Source organism: Colletotrichum jinshuiense, chromosome 6, assembly GCF_051148585.1.
Source record: "Colletotrichum jinshuiense chromosome 6, complete sequence".
Taxonomy (NCBI): Eukaryota; Fungi; Ascomycota; class Sordariomycetes; order Glomerellales; family Glomerellaceae; genus Colletotrichum; species Colletotrichum jinshuiense.
In genome coordinates, this window is record NC_139313.1 from 1,984,188 (window position 1) to 2,002,224 (window position 18,037).

Here is an 18,037-nt window from a genome sequence, read left to right on the forward strand (position 1 = left end):
TGCGGATCCCGTACTATTCATATCCACACCCACCCAACAACGACCCTCTTCCCGCCTTGTATCTTTCACTCTGCCGGCTCAGAGATACCGACCGCCGCGCCCCCCAAACCCAAACATCTTCTTTCCTTACCCGTATACACCCCAGCTTCTTGTCATGTCAAACTGAGGGGGGGATCCAGAACTTACCTTTCGTCGCCTTATCTCACCTTCGGCTTACACACCTTTACTTGGAAGAAAGCAGACCTCGTGCCACAAGTGACACCGAGCATTCCGGCCGCCCTCCCTTACCCAATCCAATCCAAGCGAACCTATCCATTCCCAGTCGCAATCGCATGTTCTAGGTCACAGCTACCGGCGCAGTCGCAAACAATTGCCCACCTAACTTGGGCGGGCAACGACATCTAGGAAAGCTGCCGCTCCCGCAGTGATCTGGGAGAAAAGTCCAACTTGTTTGGTGGGACTTGCCATGAGATGAAAGGCCCGACGCTGACGATGGCTCCGGCCGTTGTCGAACCAGCAAATGGTTCCTACCTCCACCGATCCCATGCCCCCGACGACCGCACAAGCGCTGCATCGACAGCATCTGCACCAACGACACATCAGAGAGGGCCAAGCGTGCAGGGTCGAGCTGCATTCGAGCTCCCGTCCTTCGATACTATTCCCGAGTTCGACACGACACTCTATATTGACGGTAAAGGGTCCAAGGAAGCTCCCGCGAAGGAGAATACAATGACTGCCAAGGCACGACCAGAACCGGTGAAACCGAAACCTGCAAGGGATGAAGATAAGGAAAATACGAGAGATGGGAAACAGAAGGAAAAAGACAAGGAGAAACAAAAGAGAGGCAGGAGGGCATCATTGATGGAGCGACGTAAATCATGGCTTCCAACCTCCAGAGCGCCGTCAAAAGTCAGGGAGCCGCCGCTGCCCGAACGACCCGCTATGCCCGAACGACCCAGTACTCACGCCGGAGACCACGTGGGCGGCGTGGTGTCACCCGCCGCGCCGGTAGTACCGACGCGACCAGTCGAACCTGAACGCCCCAGGACGGTATCGGAGAGCTTCGCTACCTTTGCGAAGAAGTCATGGATGTCCACGTCCCGCTCCCCGTCTCCGAAAAGGAATCCAGAGCCCCCCGCTTTACCACCACCTCGTCCTTCTCGCAGCCGAGCAGCCAGCAACGAATCCATCAAAGGCCCCGAAGCGCCGCGCAAGAGGCCGGTCTCTATGCTTGTTGACACAGAGTCCGCAACTTCGCGAAGTGCCGAATCCCTCAAACCCACGACTCGTACCCTTAACCGCACGAGCACATTCCTGACCAAGATCAAGCAGCGGCCGCAAAGCATGCTCATCAAGCTTGGGTCGGGCAGCGATACGGATGTTAGTGGTGCGCCTACAGCAATAATCAGCTCACCGCCACCTACTACCCTCCCCGGGAATGACCAACGCAGCAAGAACGACAACAGCAACAAAAGTGATAACAACAGTAACATCAAAAAGCCCGAATCAAAACCGGCTTCTTTTGCCGAGTCTCAGGCGACGGTAACGGATGAGTGTTTTAGCGAAATGTCGGCTAACAAGGACACCATTTGGTCTGCTTTCAGATTGCTCGATACGGAGTATGGTGCGTTCAACGGCAAGACCATGGCTCAGCGGATGAACTCGGTGCGCGTAACCTTGTTGCCGTTTTTGCGGACCTATATGAACCACATCACCAACAAGGGACTCAACCTCGAGGATGTCGAACGGAGGGCAATTGTGCTGAACAAGTGGTGGAGCAGGCTGTTGGAGATGCTGGATGGACAGGGCCAGCTGGTGGCGGGTGTCGACCGACCAGTTCTGCTTGAGGCCTTGACGATGTTGATGATGCGACCCGAATGGCGGCAGACGACGACATATTTCATGTCATTGGCCGATCGCTCACCGAATGAACGCGTTCGACCCCGTTCGGGAACCCAGTCTACAGCAGACTCGTCGCAAGCGTCTAGTCAGGCCTTCCTCGCCGAATCAGCTGAACACAACGTGCGGACCATGTTCGTGAATAATCTGATGAAGCAGATGCAGATTGTGGTGGACAAGATGTCGCTTCGGCACGCGCCTCTTAGCTTGGTCAACTGGTGCGGCAAGGCCTGCGCGTACGGCTTCTTCTTTTGCCCATCCGTCGCTGAGATCCTCGTCCGTCTGTGGGATCTACGACCAGAGCTCATCAGGCGGACGGCTGATGAATTCGGTCTGCCAAAGAAGAACAATGGCGAAAGCGAGGACATCATGGCGCTATTCCCGCCAAATCTGGGTGTGTTGGGTTGGCAGTCGCAAAAAAGCATCAGTAGCCGCTTCAAAGAGAGAGTCAAGCTTTCGGTTATGGCAGCAAGGATTCCCTGGTTTAGCCCCTGGGTCACTAGGTGGCGCGGCGGTGACACCGACTTATTCTTCATCTTCTGCAAGTACTTCCATATCCTATCCGAGGAGTTCATGCCCGAAGGTCTATCGCTGCTTGAGAAAGCGCGCTCACCAGGCTTCGCGCTGGTTCAAGCCCAAATCCTTGCCTGCATCGAATCTACTATTCATCGACAGGCCGAAGTGGACGCTATGATGAACCCGCTCCCACCAACAGACTCGTTTTACGGTGCCGATGCTGCGGCGACTTCGATGACGGTGCCCGGCAACTTGTTGAAGAACATGGCTGAAAATCGTCTCATCGTGCTGCTGAAGGACATTTTGGGCGAGCCATTGCCCATCATCGCTACCGCGAGACGAACCTTTGCTGAGGCCTTCCTGGCTGTCACACGCGCCGCAACTCGCCGGGTATCCGCCTATGACCATAGTGCTGTGTTCACGCTCTGCGATTTCCTCGAAGAGGTGTTGGTGGCCTACGATCAACTCGACGATATCAACAACTCGACCATTGCCAAATGTATCGACTGGTCATTCTGGCTCGATGTCTGCAAGAAAATGCTCGTCTCTGATAACGCTATGACGGAGGTTCGGCTTCTGTCCTTCATCTTCTCGACCTGGGAAGCTGTCACTGCAAACCCTGAGAGAAAGAAGGTGTTGTGTTTGGATTGGCTGCTTTCTGAGGAGACATTTGACACATACTTCAATCACTGGTGTCCGATGGTGCGCAGCTACTACATGCGCCTACTCTGCTGGCGTATTTGTCGGGACGCCGGCAGCGCAAACGAGGTTGATGCGTAAGTCTTCCTTCCATGTGAGAAGCAAGAGTTGAGATGCTAACTTTTCCTAGCCAAATCTTTCTCGTTGCTGCGGCACGACTCAAGACCGTGTGGGCGCACTACCTCTACCTCCGCAACGCCGCCGAAGCCGCTGGCAAATTCCCTCCCTCTACTGCGCCATGTCTTCCCACCCCGGGCAAGAAGTTCATGATTATACGCACAGAAGTCAACCTTCCACAGCCAGGCTACTTCAACCAACCCTTCGATTCATTTTCCAAGATCATCAACGGCGAGGGGGTTGTAGCAACAACGCCGCCGCCCGAACCAATCGAGTTTTCTGCCAAGGCCGACAACAGCAAGAAGCGCTGGTCTCTGCTTGGAAAGATGCTGTCTTTGGGCGGTACAGGTTCTGACAGTGAGGATAGCAGCAGCGATTCATCGCGAAAGGAACCTGCACCATCACGACCCGCCACTCTTTCCAAACGCCGTCAAGGAGGCCCGCCCCTGCCGCCTAAGATTTCTACTTCGTCCGCCTCGGCTGTTACTACAGCCTCGGACGGCAGCTCTCCAGGCGCCTCGCCCATCTTCATGGAACAGAAATTTGTGTTCAAGTTCACGTTGACCTGGCAGCCGCCTGCCGTCACCCAGCCGCGCGAGCGCCTTCTCACCCGCCCACGTCTTCCCGCCCCAGCACAAGCGTGGGCCAGTGCCCGTTCGAGGAGCGGCAGCGCGCCGCCTCCAATGCCTGCTGGCCTCCCGGACCCCACACGGCGTGTCTCCGGTTCGAAGAAAAAGGGCCTCGTCGACGAAGCCAAGAATGCTAGCCCTCTAAGCTCCCCGACCCTTGAGCGCAAGTCGTCCGTCACCACCGTTTCCTCGTCCTCGCTCGTGCGCAGACTCAGCAACAAGTTCGACTTTGAAAATAATCCCAACGTGGAGCTGATGACATTCGACTTCGAAAGCGCAGAGAAGTCCTCTGCGTCATCAATGTCGTCTGCCTCGTCGACGACGTCATCTCCCATTAGGAGCAAAACCGACGAGGAGCAACCGCAGCCGTTGTCGCCGCCGCCTCAGCTGCAGCCTCAGCAGCAACAACAACAACAGCAGCAGCAGCAGCAGCTACTGCAGAAGACCGAGATTCGCAGGTCCGGGCCCGAGCCTCTGACACAGCCCCTTCGCCCGGTAGGCTTGTACACCAAGCGTGCTGTCTACACTGGCCGCGCGCTGGCGGAGTGGAGCGTTGTTGTCGCTGAGTGCAACGGATTTGTCGACCGCAGACGCGACGAAGGCGTTCTCGGCCTCAGCGAGGTGGAAGTCCCGCTTCTGACAGTCGAGGGCTTCAGGAAGGTCTGCTAAACAAACATTCCCAACGAGAAGCAGCCTTGTTGTACAACTCGAATGATTTATATGCCGAGCTCGCATACCCTTCTGACGAAACGAAATCCACGACAGAGGACTGGATAGAAATGCTGGACAGTTTCCTCCTGTATGACCAAGACAACAGCAAATGCATCAACAAAAAAGCATGGTGCGGGGGGTAGTAAATACCCCTAGCCGCCTAAAGATTTTGGCGGCCTTTCCCCCCCCTTTTTCAAGCCTTGTTTGGGGGTTTGGTTTTTATTTATTTTTCTGCATCGTCACTGCATCGCACTGCATTATACCATCCCACCACGAGATGATACACACACCACAAAGCTCTCAAATGAGCGCCCGTTCCTGTTTTTACTTTCGGGCATCCTGTTCAGCTCTCCCGCCCTGAGCAACCATTTTCCCACACATTTGAAAGGCTCCGGCGGCTTTTTGTTTCGATTCATTGTCACTATTGCTCATCGATCAACATCATCAAAGTAATGATATTATTTTCTCTTCCTCTTCTTCGACTTCTTCCCTTTATTGTGTTTCTTGACGGCGTTGGGTGGGGAAGAGCAGGTAACCATACCCCCTCGTGGGGTGTGAGGCTGGGCGGGGAATTGCATTTGGTCTTTTGTCTGAACACGCCTAGAGGGAGCATTCCAAAAATCGCTCCCTTGGGAAAACTTGTTATTTGATCAAACTAGGGAACACGGGGATGGGCATCTGTTCGAAATGTGCATAAGAAATCAATTTTCTTTTTTCCTATTTTGTTCTAGGTGAAAGTATTGAAGGATATATCCCCGAAATCAATTCAAATGAGAGAAACTTTCTAAAGATACTTCCGCTATATCACAAAGGAATCCACCGTGCTTACTTTTCTGTTTTTGGTCACATGGACCAGGCTCTAATGAACAGGGTGGAGAGAGCTGGAGGTAGTAAAACACGGAAATTACGCCGCCATATCGCTATCATGCCTTGAGCGTAGGATACTACGTATTCGAAAACCCGGTGCTGCCTGAGTACTGTGAGGCTGGGTCTTGGGAAATAGTATTTATTCATGCTGGGGTCTGTGGAGGGTTGCGGGCTTCCTTACGCGGGTGTGGTGCGTGTTGTTTGGCGGCTCTCGGCGTTGGCCGTCCATGGCAAACCCATAGATTTGAGAGCCCCTGAATCTATCTACTGAATACTCTTTGAGTGTCCAGACGGGAATATAACTCAGCGTTCTTACTGTTGCTTGGTATTATGAGGCCTGGTGGGCTGGGTCGCCGTCCTCGCTCGGGACGGACATGTAGCGCGCAAAGCACGCCAACGTGTTGCAGTGGCAATAGCAAAGCACAAGACGAATCTCACCAGGACAGCCTTCACTTTCTTGTACTCTTCATATATTTATGCTGGTTTTTGGATGTACGTTGCCTACGTATTTACCCAAACAGAGGGACAAGCATCGTTACAAAATGTTCTTCGCCCCCTTTGCATTATCTTGTCTGCGTCTCGTACACCTCCGAGCTTTCAGCTCTATTCCGTGCATTCCTGATAATGTTGACCTATGAATCCTTGTAGGATTCCCGAACAGCTTCGTTCACAGTGATAAGATGACTATGGCGATAGAGGAGCTACAATGTTGCCCTGTTCACAAGTACCTACTCTACAAAACTGAGATGATCTTTCCGTAAGCCTCTCTGCATTTCGTCCCTGATATCGTTTCCTGGAAAGAGCGGAGAAGCCTTCATGACACGCAACTCCGTCGCAATCCTTTTCTCTCCAGTGGAAGCAATTGCCCTTGGACTTCCCTTTCTCCCTCCTGAAACCACACCTTACATGGTACGCCGAATTAGCCCATATATATCTCGGCTACTGAATCAAAGTTGTTCACATCGGTATCTAGTAATCCTCCCAGTACATACCGCATGTATTCTGTACGTTCGATTATTTTCAAAGCAATGGGCCTCTTCCATGTCAGCATTCCACAGCCTTTGGATTGTGGCCAGAGTCCAAGAAGGCCAGATGCATCTATTTTATGGGGAAAGGAACCTGCGTCCATCAAGAATTGGTGGTCGAGCAGGATATTTGCGATGGAAATACACGCCCGATGTAAGTCTAGGATATAGTATGAGCCCTTCATGAAAGTAGGAAAACGAAAGGGCATCCGACTCGGCGTCCTCTCCAGGCCTATGGAAGTCGGGAATGAAACACGCAGTGCTATTCGCCAAGGCCTTGGAGCGAGTGGCATGCCGAGATTGTTTACAAAGACGGGCAAGCGTTGGCACTAGCAACAAGACAAGCTTCAATAGACCGAGTTCTCGAACATGCCAATCTGGGCCTTCTGAAACCCACGCAGTTTGGTTTGTGAGCGGAATGGCCTAGCACGAGGCAAAGTAAACGGTCTATTTCAAGGTTCTAGCCCCTTTCCCAATACTTTCACCGCCCTTTGCCTTCACCCATCCAAGCCCTGCTCCTTTCTCCATTCCCCGATGCGAACGAGCAGCTTCGCCCGTCTCGCCAGCGCCTCGGGGCTCCAGACGCCTTCCTTTTGCGGATAGAACGCGTCGAAGCGGGGCTTTCCGTCATCCGAGACCTGAACGAAGGGTATCTTGCTGCGCATAAAAATGTAGGTATCCGGTCCGCCGAGAAGAGCCGGGGAGTCAAGGGTACCGACGCGGAGGAACTTCATGAGGGGACCGGCGCCATCGTAGTTGCTCCAGACCGGTGTAAGACAGAGAGGGCAGCGAGCTATGTGTTGCGGAGAGCCTGATTCAGCGGGTACCGGGAGGAGGACCGGAACAGGGATCGCATCTTTGAGCTTATCGTGACTGGTCTCACTCGCAACCCTGTCATCGTTGCTGCCGGCCCCGTCGGCTGTGGCGGAGCTGGACTGCTTAGGGGTCCAATTGTCGTGAGTCGACAAAGGAAAGGAGGCCAGCGGCTGAAGAGGCGTAGCAGATGGGGCGCTCGGGAGGAGAGTCACCTCGTCTCCCTCGACGACGGCGTTGAGGGCGAAGGCGGTGCCGGTCTCACGCTGACAGCAGGTGCAGTGGCAGCAGTGGACGACCAACGGCGAGGCATTGAGGGAGTATCTAATGTTGCCGCAGGCGCAGCCGCCCGTGAGGGGCAAAATGGAAGAGTCTTCGCCGGCTTGGTAAGACATTATGGTGTTTGGCTGTCAACGGGCTCGACCGTTTCGTCTTACGTGGGCGGAGAGTCCGGACGTCCTTCGTCCCGAGGTTGATCGACCTAAAAAGTTCCAGACCGGGAAAGATCTTTGGCGTTTCGTGAAGTCTCAGGCTAGGCGTTGCTGAATTCCAGTCGGTGGCTCATGACCTTTTTTTCGTGCGAACCGGGCGGGAAGGGGGGCGGCCTGTACGTAGGAATTGTGTAAGTGGAATGCCAACGGGGGGCTGGGGAGGAGAATTTCCCACGCCAATGTAGACAAATGTTTCGGAAGGACCCTGAATCTAGGCAAGATTGGCCTAGCGGTGATCTTTCCTGAGGCGCGTATGATCAAGAGGAACAAGAGGAAGGGGAGGAGAGGAGGAAAGAGAACGAGAGGGTGCAAGGAAAAACGGTAGGAGGGTTAACTAGGGCCGGCCGACAAGAGAGATGAGGGAATTCGCGCGTGCCCAGTCAGAAAGGGCGTGGTGGCCAGAATAGGCAACTCTCTTATCTAATCAACGCCGTCTTCCCCTCTTTGCACTCTAGGCAGACAAAGCCGGGCAACAGGGGCAATCTGACAATCGAAATGTTGGATGTACTCATGTCCAAATGTGCTTTTTGCACTTTTTCATGGTTTTCGGTGTCGAGAAAGCATGTGGCTTGCGGGGCTATGTAAGCAGCGATGTTTTGTTGACACCTAGACCCGTCCCAAAACGCGTTTGGGACGGGTATTCACAAAGTTCACCCATGATAGAGCCCAGATCGAATCCCCTGAGACTGGATGAAGCACCAAAATATGACGAGGCTTTTGGCTCCGCAGAGTCTAGGCACTTCTAATCTTATCATATCTGACAGATTCGAAACTGTGACCGAAGGGGTTGGATGGTTGACTCAGACAGAAGACCCCGAAGGCTTGGCCAGCATCACAGGGTCTGAACCGGGTTTCTGTGCGGTGAGGACCGCATTCCAATGGGTGGCTGGTTGCTGTTTGACGACTACGTGCTTTTTACGGTTTTAGGCGCCGTTAGACATGACGTTGGGGTGTTTCTTCGTCATGCGTCTGTCACTGAGATTTTCTGGAGAATGTTTGAGTTTGGGATATAAACCGTTCACCCTCCCGTTCCATATCACCAAAGACACACAATCCCGCATCTTCCGACTACAAGGCTACTTCAACAACGACAGCTGGCTTATCGGGCCAGTCTGAACCACTACTCTGGCCACCTAAAAAATAAAAACAAAACCCCCCAAACCTAAAGGACAACGACAACAATGCTGTCCATTGTGTATCTTGGAATGCTATTGCTCTTCACAGCACAAGCTCAGACCGCACCGTCATCGGTTCACTCTCATCTTCAACGCCACAGAGCTCGCACTGCTACGCATGCTCACCTGAGCCATCAGCACGCGAAACTTATTAAGCAGGCCGAGGTTATCAAAATGAAGCCCTTGCAGGCTGCTGAACCGGCAACCCAACAAGAACTGGCCGAGGAAAAGCCATCAACACCTTCATCACACGGCGAGACACCTTTGTGGCCGCCACAGTACGAGGATGGGCCCGGGACCGTCACCACAGATGCTGAAGAGCCCTCACAACAAGAAAAGAATGTCATGGCTTCCAGAGAGCAGCTCAGACCTGAACGTTTTAGGCTGGTGATGAGACATGGCGACGGCAGCTCGAAGCCAGTCGCAGACAGCATCGACAGTCGGCACGCCGACACAGCTAGGCGGATGCTACGTGCCCATGCAATCGTCAAGCACAACAAATTTCAACGCGAGGTGTGAAAAGGGCTGGATCCCGAATAGTGTTTGATTTGGGAAGAGTCAGGCGTGGTAGCAGGATTCCTTCGGCGTTGCCTAAACGAATGATACGGCAGATGAATTCATGGAACGGCAAAAGCTGCAGGATCAGCAAGAAATGCGGAGCCGAACGATAGGGCTGGTAATAATTTTTAGTAATTGGTAATTGCCACTTTTGTTTAGAGGTTTAGAATCAGCTTCAATGGTATGACATGGCTCTTGCGCTATTGCGGAAGCCAAAGAGATTTCGCTCCCGACGGAGACAAACTGGACCCTGAGAGGGCCATCGCCTGTGGGTGCATCGAGGTTCCTTGCTGTGCATGGAAAGCCGGTTGTGTGTTGGGGAAGCTGTATCAGCCGCCCTCCCGTATCCCTGCCGGTATCGAGTGGCAGGAATTCTCTCAAGTCTCCTGGAGACAATGTCTGTCTCGTCGACATTTCTCGAGGTGAAGCGGGCCAGGAAGGGAAGCGCGGGCGGGTCGTGGAGCATCCCTTTGTCATGCCTGAGTGCTGATCACGGAGGTCTCCCTCACACTCTATGCTCTGAAAAGTCGTCAGGATGATCGGATGGTAGGTGTGCGTAGTTGAAATGACAACATGTCGATTTGCGAGGTGGATGCGGCAAAGGCAACCTGTTTCGTTTCGAGTCGTGTCAAGCCGTCCCATGTTGTTTCCTTTGCGCACAGAAGCCGGGGCCCGGTGCGTCAGGGTGACGATCCTCCGATCAGTGTGTGATTTTGTGAATTACTGTCTAAGTGCTGACATTTCCTCGTAGCACAGCACTGTCTTCCTCTATTTATGGCACGGTGCAAGCTGGACCCACTGATTGGTGCATAAAGTCCGGAACTCCACTACAGCTGCCCCGGTGTCGAGGTACTTTAATCTTGCCGGGGGCTAGGTAAGGGCACTTGCCGTCGCGGCTGCTCATTCGGGTCGGGTGCAGCTAGCTGTCCGCCCTCTCTCTTTGCCTTGCGAGAGCCAAACATTGCCGCCCAGTGGCCCGCGAACCAAATGGCAAATGGTCTTGGCTGGCTGGAGCTTACCTTAGGCCGGCTCGGTACTCTGTACCACGACGCCGCCAGGCTCCGGTGCAACTGGTGCAACTGGTGGTGCAACTGGCCACCGTGTATGTACCTTGCCAGCACCAAGCAAGCAGCCAGTTGGTCACGGGAGCCAAATTGTCGATCCCACTTCCAGCTCCGACGCTACCTCCACCTCACCTGCTGTCCGTCCCCCTTTGACATTTCCTCGACTTGACGATAGTGCGCAACACCAGCGACAACGCACCCCCTTTTCCCTCTCAAACCGACGCCCACGATCACTGCTCTTGCGCTTGCGACACCGAAGACGCTTCAACTGCCCTACGCATTTTTCTCTCCCCAAGGGATCCATCCATTCTGCCTTGCGCCGTTAATCCGTTGTCCACCAATTCGAAACGTTCAAAGCACCCCGACGCTTGGGCTCCTGCTTTTCTACGCCAAACCCCCAGGGAGAACGGCATTGTGTCAAAAGCGAATCCTTGTCTTCCCTTTGAATGTCGCCCGCCTGCTACCGTAGCACTTACCAAACGACATACTTTGAAGGTGTTCCATTGCCGCTCCGCGCCGCTTGCCAGGTCCCAATTCGAAGCAATCGCAATTCCTTCTGATCGACGAACCCGCGCCCGAGCTTCCGATTTTGCACGCCACGTCGCTCCTGGCCGCCCTTGCTTCCACAATTGAGGCCGCCGATCCCCTCGCCCTGCCAACCCGACAATATGCCTTCCCCAAGGCAATTGCGCACCCTCCTTGTGGGTGTGCTCATTGGCACCGTCTTCGTCCTTTTCTACACCTCGTCACTACGGGCGAAGGAAGTCAAGGATGAGCGGACGATCCAAGACTTCTACCACAAGACGGTCAACGGCTTGAAACATAAACAACCACCCGGCCAGGCGGTATTGGACCAGAGTAAGACCAAGCCGGTTGGCAACGTGCCTGTTGACAAGGATGCCGACGGTGACGTCGACGCGGACGATGCGCAATTGGCAAAGGAAATGGCAAGCCGGTTGAAGGCCGCCGAGGACAAGGCCAAGGAGCTTGCCAACAAGAAATCACCGTTGAAGCCCGATGCGCCGAGCGAGGTTGTCGGAAAGGGCAATTCGGCCGCCGGACAAGACAAGAAGAAGGAAAAGACCGGCGCCGGCAAGGAAGTCTCAGAGGACAACACGGATGACGACAAGAAAAAGAAGGAGTCAGACGAGGAGCACGCCGTTGAGGTTGAATTGAACTCCATTTTGAAAAAGTCGCCAGGTAGGTCACCCGCTAACCACCCCCTTAACAAGAATGTATACTGACTACCGCAAAGTCATCATCTTCTCCAAGTCGTACTGCCCATACTCGAAGAAAGCAAAGGATTTGCTGCTCGAAAAGTACTCGATCGAGCCCGCACCATTCGTCGTCGAACTGGACAAACACCCTCTCGGCCCCCAACTGCAGGCTTTCCTGGGCGAGAAGACCGGTCGGAAAACCGTCCCCAACATCTTGGTCAATAGTGTGAGCATCGGCGGGGGTGACGACATCGCCGAGCTCGACGAACAGAAGAAGCTGGTTCCCAGGATCATTGATCTCGGGCAGAAGAAGGTGGAAATGAAGGAGCGGTCTGCCAACAGCCAGAAGAACCAGTAGCTCACTTGAGCGTTTTCGCATTTCCGCATTTCGTTTTATATTGCTCGACTTTTCTGACCGGCATCTTTCGCTGCGGAGTAGGCACCAAATGGTATGGCGGGGGGATTCGAACTGACGGAGGACGCGTCAGTAATGGACATTGCATATTCGGCGTTTGGGATCAAATAAACTCGCACGTCACCTGCGGCGAGACCTTGGCCAGCGACACGGGCTCTACCAAAAGGCCGGATTGTGGACGGATTGCACCACAAGGCGACTGTGCAAGTCCTGTAATGCGGAAGGACGTGTACGATTAGTGTGCTCGGGCGTATTGTGGGCACATCGTCGGGGCTGGCCCGTTGCTTTCTCATCTTGTCGTTTGATATATTCAAGTGGTTCAACCTCAGCCCGCATTTGTTTTCAGGCGCAACACGGTTGTGGCCACCCCGGGGCGAAATCTCATGCTTCCTAGTCCTCGAGTAGGGCGCCTCGCTATCTGGCCAATGCTTTTACAATGGACTTGCGCTAATGGACAAGCGATTGGCAGCCTTAGTTGAAGTCCTTATGTTCAGTTCGACCCAAGTGAGGCTCTGCCCAACTACCCCACCACGATCATCAACCCAGACCAGACCCATCGACCAACCCAGAGCGCTGCCAACGGCGCATTCAAATACAACTCAGTTGGCCTGAATGCTAGTGTTTGCTACTTCTCCCTGAAATTACTGCTTTACTTGGCAGCTGTCGGTGGTGGGGTATGTCATTTGAGTCCTGCATTGAAACTCGGCGTGCGATGCCCGGCCTCCTTTCGTCTACCCAACTGTCACGATACGCTCTATCGAAGGACCAACATTTGTCGGCCATCATGGTATCCCGACTCAAAATGCCGCATAAGTTACGTCTCTTTCTGACGATCTCTGACACCATTTTTTGCTCTGAACAATTCTGGGGCGGAGTGCAGCTGCTCGTCGTCGAGTGAGAACCCGGATGGTCGTTCGCAACATTCAAAGGCAGCCGGGTCCGCACCGCGCTTTCATCACTCACTCACTCAACGTTTCTGTCTTTCCTTCCATCTCAAGTCTTTGAAATCCCACGTGGCAAGATCAGCTGTCGTTTGAACGTGGGCTCTGTGGCGCCGCCCGACATTCCGTCTCATACTCAACTGCGAAGGAGCTGATTCGGAAACCCAACACAACCCCCACTTATACCTATTTCGCCTTCGCTGGAATTACATACATGCCGAGGGAGTACAACATTCAACCACACCAATACAACCTACATCCTTTGATTCAGATACCCTGAGGGCATCTTTGGCCTTCTCCAGCATACTACGCGAACTCAACCTCCTCACAATCTCTCCCAAACACCCACCTGCTACGGCCTTAATACCCATCTCTTAGGAGAGGAGCGCAAACAACGTTGGCGAAAGACAAGCACAATCTTTCTACCTCTGTACAGAGTAGACACGTCCTGCTTCTACTCCCATCTTCCCTTCCATATATTACCCTCGTAACTGTTCCTGTCGCGTACTTCGACTGGGATATTCCAGAACGAGCAGAGAAGCCGACGGAAGCCAATACCCGGCATAACCCCAACAATGTCGCTGTTACCGGGACATCTTCTCTTACTTATCGCGGAGCACGCGGACTTCGCTGAGATCCAAGCTCTCCGCGCCACCTGCAGGACCAACCGCGTTCTTCTGGATCAGTACGAGCGCGCTGTAACCAAAGTCAACGCCGCCCGCTATCCTTGCGCACCCTGTAACCACATCCTCGCCTCCGACACGCGTGAGCGAGAGGTACTCCCTAAAGACACATTTGAAATCATACGGGAATTGGAAACCCGGGAGCGTAACATCGAAGAGATTATTCACGGGGCCTACCTTGCGTTTTGGGAAGAGTACGACCTCCAAGATGCATCAAAAGCAGGCGTCGTTCGCACAAATCTGCAGCGCGCCTTGTGGCAATGTTCTACAATTGCCGACTTAGAGACACACTCGATCCGGTACAGAGAAGACATTGTCCCTCGGCGCGACCCCTGTGTCAAGTCTTTGATCCACCAAGACATCATACTCCGCGACGCCCCGCCGCCAGACGGTTGGCACTTGGCCCTGAAAGAGGTCCACGAATCCAATCGCCAGGATGTACGGTTTCGCCAGATCGACTACGTCCGCAACCTCCCTGCCCAGGAGTTGGCGGGCATAGTTGTCCTTGCGCACTTGGCGGGCCAGGGGTACACGCGGTACAGGGCACCAAGCGGCGTTTCGAGACCCGAGATCATTGAGATGGGCGTCTGCATGGCGGAGAATACTATCCGGCACGGCGTCTTCTTCCTGAACGCAAAGGTACGAGGTGATGAGGACGCACATGATCACGCCAAGCTGCTCTTGGACGATATGTACGACGAGATGCGACGGTGGGAGGCCGGGGATCCTAGCGTGCTGCCGGGCCTGACGATGAGTGTTGCGACGACGCTGTGTGATAAGGTTGGATGTGAACGCAGAGACATGTTGAGGGCTGCGTGTACCATGCTAAAGGGAGACACTTGGAAGCCAGATCAGGAGAAGGAAGAGGAGCCTGAGACAGAACGGGAGAAGCCTACTGGGGAGGTTGAGCACGATGGCCAGTCAGAGTCTATTGGCGAGGAGCAAGCTATGTAAGGTGTCAGGATAGAACACTTGGAAATTCATGCATCATGACCCTGCTGAAGTTTGCTGCCTCTTCCACCCCTCTTTTACTCTCTCCGCTGTGCTATAAAGTTAGGCAGCGAATGTCAAGACGACACAATCATATGAGTAAAGATACCTTCAAGTGCCCGCCCCCGATCAGCGGCAGAACCTCATACTAGCCTGGTGTCCAAAAGTCAGGCTCTTGAACCTGGCCGCAGGCGCCAAGCCCCATCCATATCTTCGCCAGCGAGGAACCTTGGTAAGGATGACAAAAGGGACCGGGAGAGTCCAGGTCAGGCAGGCAGAAATCACGGCGAAGGCGAAGGCAACTACGTTGTCAAGGGGGAACTGGGTTCGGAAGCAGCTGTTCGAGGGTACCTTTCGTGGATGAGGGGAGGGGGGGAGGGGCTCGGGTTTCACCAAGCCAAGCGACAAGTTCGGAGCCAAGCCAGTAGGGGGATCGCCGAGAGATCGGCTGGGCCGTTTGTTGTTTTTGGGTCTGGAGACAAGCTTTGTTGGGGGCCAGGGCCTGGTTCCCGTAGCCGCGTGGGCGGCGTGACGAAGGCTTGACGAACGAGGCAGAGCGGCCCTGCAGCTCTACGGGGCTTATCGAATGTCGCGACCGGGGCTTATTGCGGATGTGCTTGGAACGCAGAGTTTCCATGTAGGACTCGATGGGGAGGATGAGTGTAGCGTGGCGGAGTCTGTAGGACTCACAGGACGTACATCCACTTGCTCGTCTCGTCTGCCTATTCTGTCATGCGGGAGGTTGGTTGCCTTGGTAAGGCAGGTAGGTAGGGAGTTTTGACACGAACCATCTGCGATGAAAATGCTCACACTGTACAGGGGGCATCCTGCTGTATAATGGTACTTTGGGAGATCTGCTGGATAGACGACTGCGTCGTGGTGTTACGTTGCTACTAGGCTGCGAGATAATGCTAATGGGTCCCGTTGAGAGTCATCGAACCCCCCCGGGCAGTATTGCATGAGCAATTGCTGATTGGCCGGAGAAGTTTTTGCTCAAGACATACAGGGCTGCGAGTGTCGTCACGGATCTTCTGCGGATCGCAGTGTACAGGCAGCCCTCCCTCCCTCCCCCTGCCGTGGTCCAGAACTTTACAGCATCCAGCGTACGCAGCAGGGTCGTTTTCGTCGGGGTGACTCAGGCCAATCTTACCATTGTTTGTTTTTTGTCCCACAAACCAGTTCTCCACTTGTGATATGGTTGGTTGGTTCGGGGAAGGTCTTGAATTTTTTTTTCCTTGCCCTTTCCCCATGGAGCTTAAATTCGAGCTTTATTCCGGCGTGCTGGTGCCGGGAGCCGAACGGCCGCGTCGCCCCCGGTCGTGGGTGCGTCAGTTCGAGTCGCTTGCCGGAGCGCCGCGGGCATACCTCATTTCGGGGGCCACGTCTAAGCATCGTAAGGCGATTGCGTGGGGATGCGGGACGTTTTCTTTCGGTATGACTCCGGTCAGGGATCCTTTGCAATTGTCGATGGGGCAGCTTCGTCGTTGTCAAACGTGGGTTTGCCCAAAAGTGCAATTGAATGTATCATGCTGTAGTTCACCTGCATTCAAAATAGGAATTATTAGGTTAGTTGCAAGTAGATGAACCCTCGATTCGTGTGGTTTTTCGTGGTGAAAGATGAGACGGCATAAAGAAAAAAAAAAATTCAATTCTTTTCCAAAAGTCTCGATGTCGACTGGCCGCTGCGCCGCCGCCAGAAGCCAGCGTACAGTGAAATGCGCGTGTGCGTGATGATCCATGCTCGACGATGGCGATGCAAACAGGCTCAGTTAGGGTCGAACCTTGTCCTTTGAGTCACGACCGAAGCAAATCGTAGAGGGAGAAGGATGCAAAGCAGGTACCACGCTAGGACGGGTAAGCCTTTCGGCCCACTCTCAAGTCGACTGACGCATTGACGATCCACGAACCGGCGTCAGTCAAAACCTGTCACCCAGGCAAAGATGCCCAAAGGGGTGGTGGTGGTGGGTGGATGGACGGCAGGGAGAAAGAGGATAAGCTCAAGCTCACAAGCTTCGCAAGCCCAATGTTCACTTCGGAACTACGCAATGGGTGGGGTACACGCCCCCTGTACCAATTCCGGCGGCCTGGTTGGACGGTTGTGCAGGGGGCAGGGGAGGGGGAAGGGGTTCTCTGTGATGGAATTGGAGACTCTGCCAGGGAGGACGTTGGCGTGTGCGTGTGCAGGTGCTGTGCGACCCCGTGGGATGGGATGGAGGGCGGAAAGTGAGTGGACGGCCTTGCGTGGAAGGGACATGCTTACTTTGCGCCCGTTTTGCAAACGCGCCATCGACGTGGTGGAAATGGCTGTACGGGAGATACCTACAGGATTGCGGTGTGGTGACATTGCCCAGCATTACATGGGGGCGGTGCATCGCCTTTGAGCATATAAAGAGGACTAGGACGCCAGAGATATGGCTGATTTGACTCTTGGCCTGCGTCAGCAATCAATCAACCTTTCAACACAAATCACACATCATCACCTACATAAGCCACTCATCAACTCTGCCATCACTCTCAACTCAAGCATCGTCGCTACCGACATCACCATCACACCCGCCACAATAACTCTTCCCAAAACCAACATCCCACACTCAAACTACAAAACCGCAAAGATGGACAGAAACTCGTACGCCTCTTCCACCTTCTCCGAGACCTCCACCGTCTGCTCCTACGAGAAGGAGGCTTCGCCAGAGGCAGTGTCACCGATGACCGGACGCCGCTCTGTGAGGCAAAGAGTCAAGAGAGCCCTCCGCGACATCGGGCATCCGCCCACCTACCGCTACGACCTCGAGCACGGCATCGAGACTCGGGGATCCGTGCCGGTCGGACCCATGGGTTCCAACGTCCTCAACCAGCCCTCGCGCATGTAAACCGTCTCGCAACCGACATGCGGGAAACCAACATTTTTACAAGAACATGCGAAGCGATGTGATTGGCAAGGCGTTTGATGGAGTTGGCACGGTATCCCCACGGGGACCTTGACGGATAACTTCTTTGGGTTTTTCTTCTACTTTTCGACAAACACACGGGGCGTGTCTCTGCTGTTTTTATCGTTGTTTTCTTGCGAGCTTTCGCTGAGCGGATCAGGGTCGATAGAGACAGGCCTTGGCCAGCTCAGCTGGGGAGGGGTTCGCTGGTGTACCCAGCTAGGGGTAATCGAGGAGGCAGCTGTGACGATGGTCTTACGGCCTACCGTATCTCAAGGATCGCAGCCAACGTCGAGCTCC

General features: G+C 54.1%; 5 protein-coding genes across 5 annotated transcripts; 4 read left to right on the forward strand and 1 right to left on the reverse strand.

Annotated features, from left to right (window-relative positions):
* Window positions 1-492: 492 nt before the first annotated feature.
* EsH8_VI_000512 (DUF1765 domain-containing protein) lies at window positions 493-4,529 on the forward strand (the record flags this gene model as incomplete). Its single annotated transcript, XM_083271765.1, has 2 exons — window positions 493-3,191; window positions 3,245-4,529. The coding sequence occupies 2 exons, from the start codon at window positions 493-495 to the stop codon at window positions 4,527-4,529; spliced, it is 3,984 nt and encodes a 1,327-aa protein (XP_083126939.1).
* A 2,431-nt stretch (window positions 4,530-6,960) lies between these two features.
* EsH8_VI_000513 (GFA family protein) lies at window positions 6,961-7,671 on the reverse strand (the record flags this gene model as incomplete). The annotated part of the gene is made up of 1 exon (XM_083271766.1): window positions 6,961-7,671. One exon carries the CDS (start codon window positions 7,669-7,671, stop codon window positions 6,961-6,963), a length of 711 nt encoding a protein of 236 aa, XP_083126940.1.
* Window positions 7,672-11,232: 3,561 nt separating this feature from the next.
* On the forward strand, window positions 11,233-12,139 carry EsH8_VI_000514 (thioredoxin-like protein; the record flags this gene model as incomplete). Its single annotated transcript, XM_083271767.1, has 2 exons — window positions 11,233-11,764; window positions 11,820-12,139. 2 exons carry the CDS (start codon window positions 11,233-11,235, stop codon window positions 12,137-12,139), a joined length of 852 nt encoding a protein of 283 aa, XP_083126941.1.
* A 1,573-nt stretch (window positions 12,140-13,712) lies between these two features.
* EsH8_VI_000515 (uncharacterized protein) lies at window positions 13,713-14,774 on the forward strand (the record flags this gene model as incomplete). Its single annotated transcript, XM_083271768.1, has 1 exon — window positions 13,713-14,774. The coding sequence occupies one exon, from the start codon at window positions 13,713-13,715 to the stop codon at window positions 14,772-14,774; it is 1,062 nt and encodes a 353-aa protein (XP_083126942.1).
* Window positions 14,775-17,422: 2,648 nt separating this feature from the next.
* On the forward strand, window positions 17,423-17,680 carry EsH8_VI_000516 (uncharacterized protein; the record flags this gene model as incomplete). The annotated part of the gene is made up of 1 exon (XM_083271769.1): window positions 17,423-17,680. The coding sequence occupies one exon, from the start codon at window positions 17,423-17,425 to the stop codon at window positions 17,678-17,680; it is 258 nt and encodes an 85-aa protein (XP_083126943.1).
* Between the last annotated feature and the right edge of the window lie 357 nt (window positions 17,681-18,037).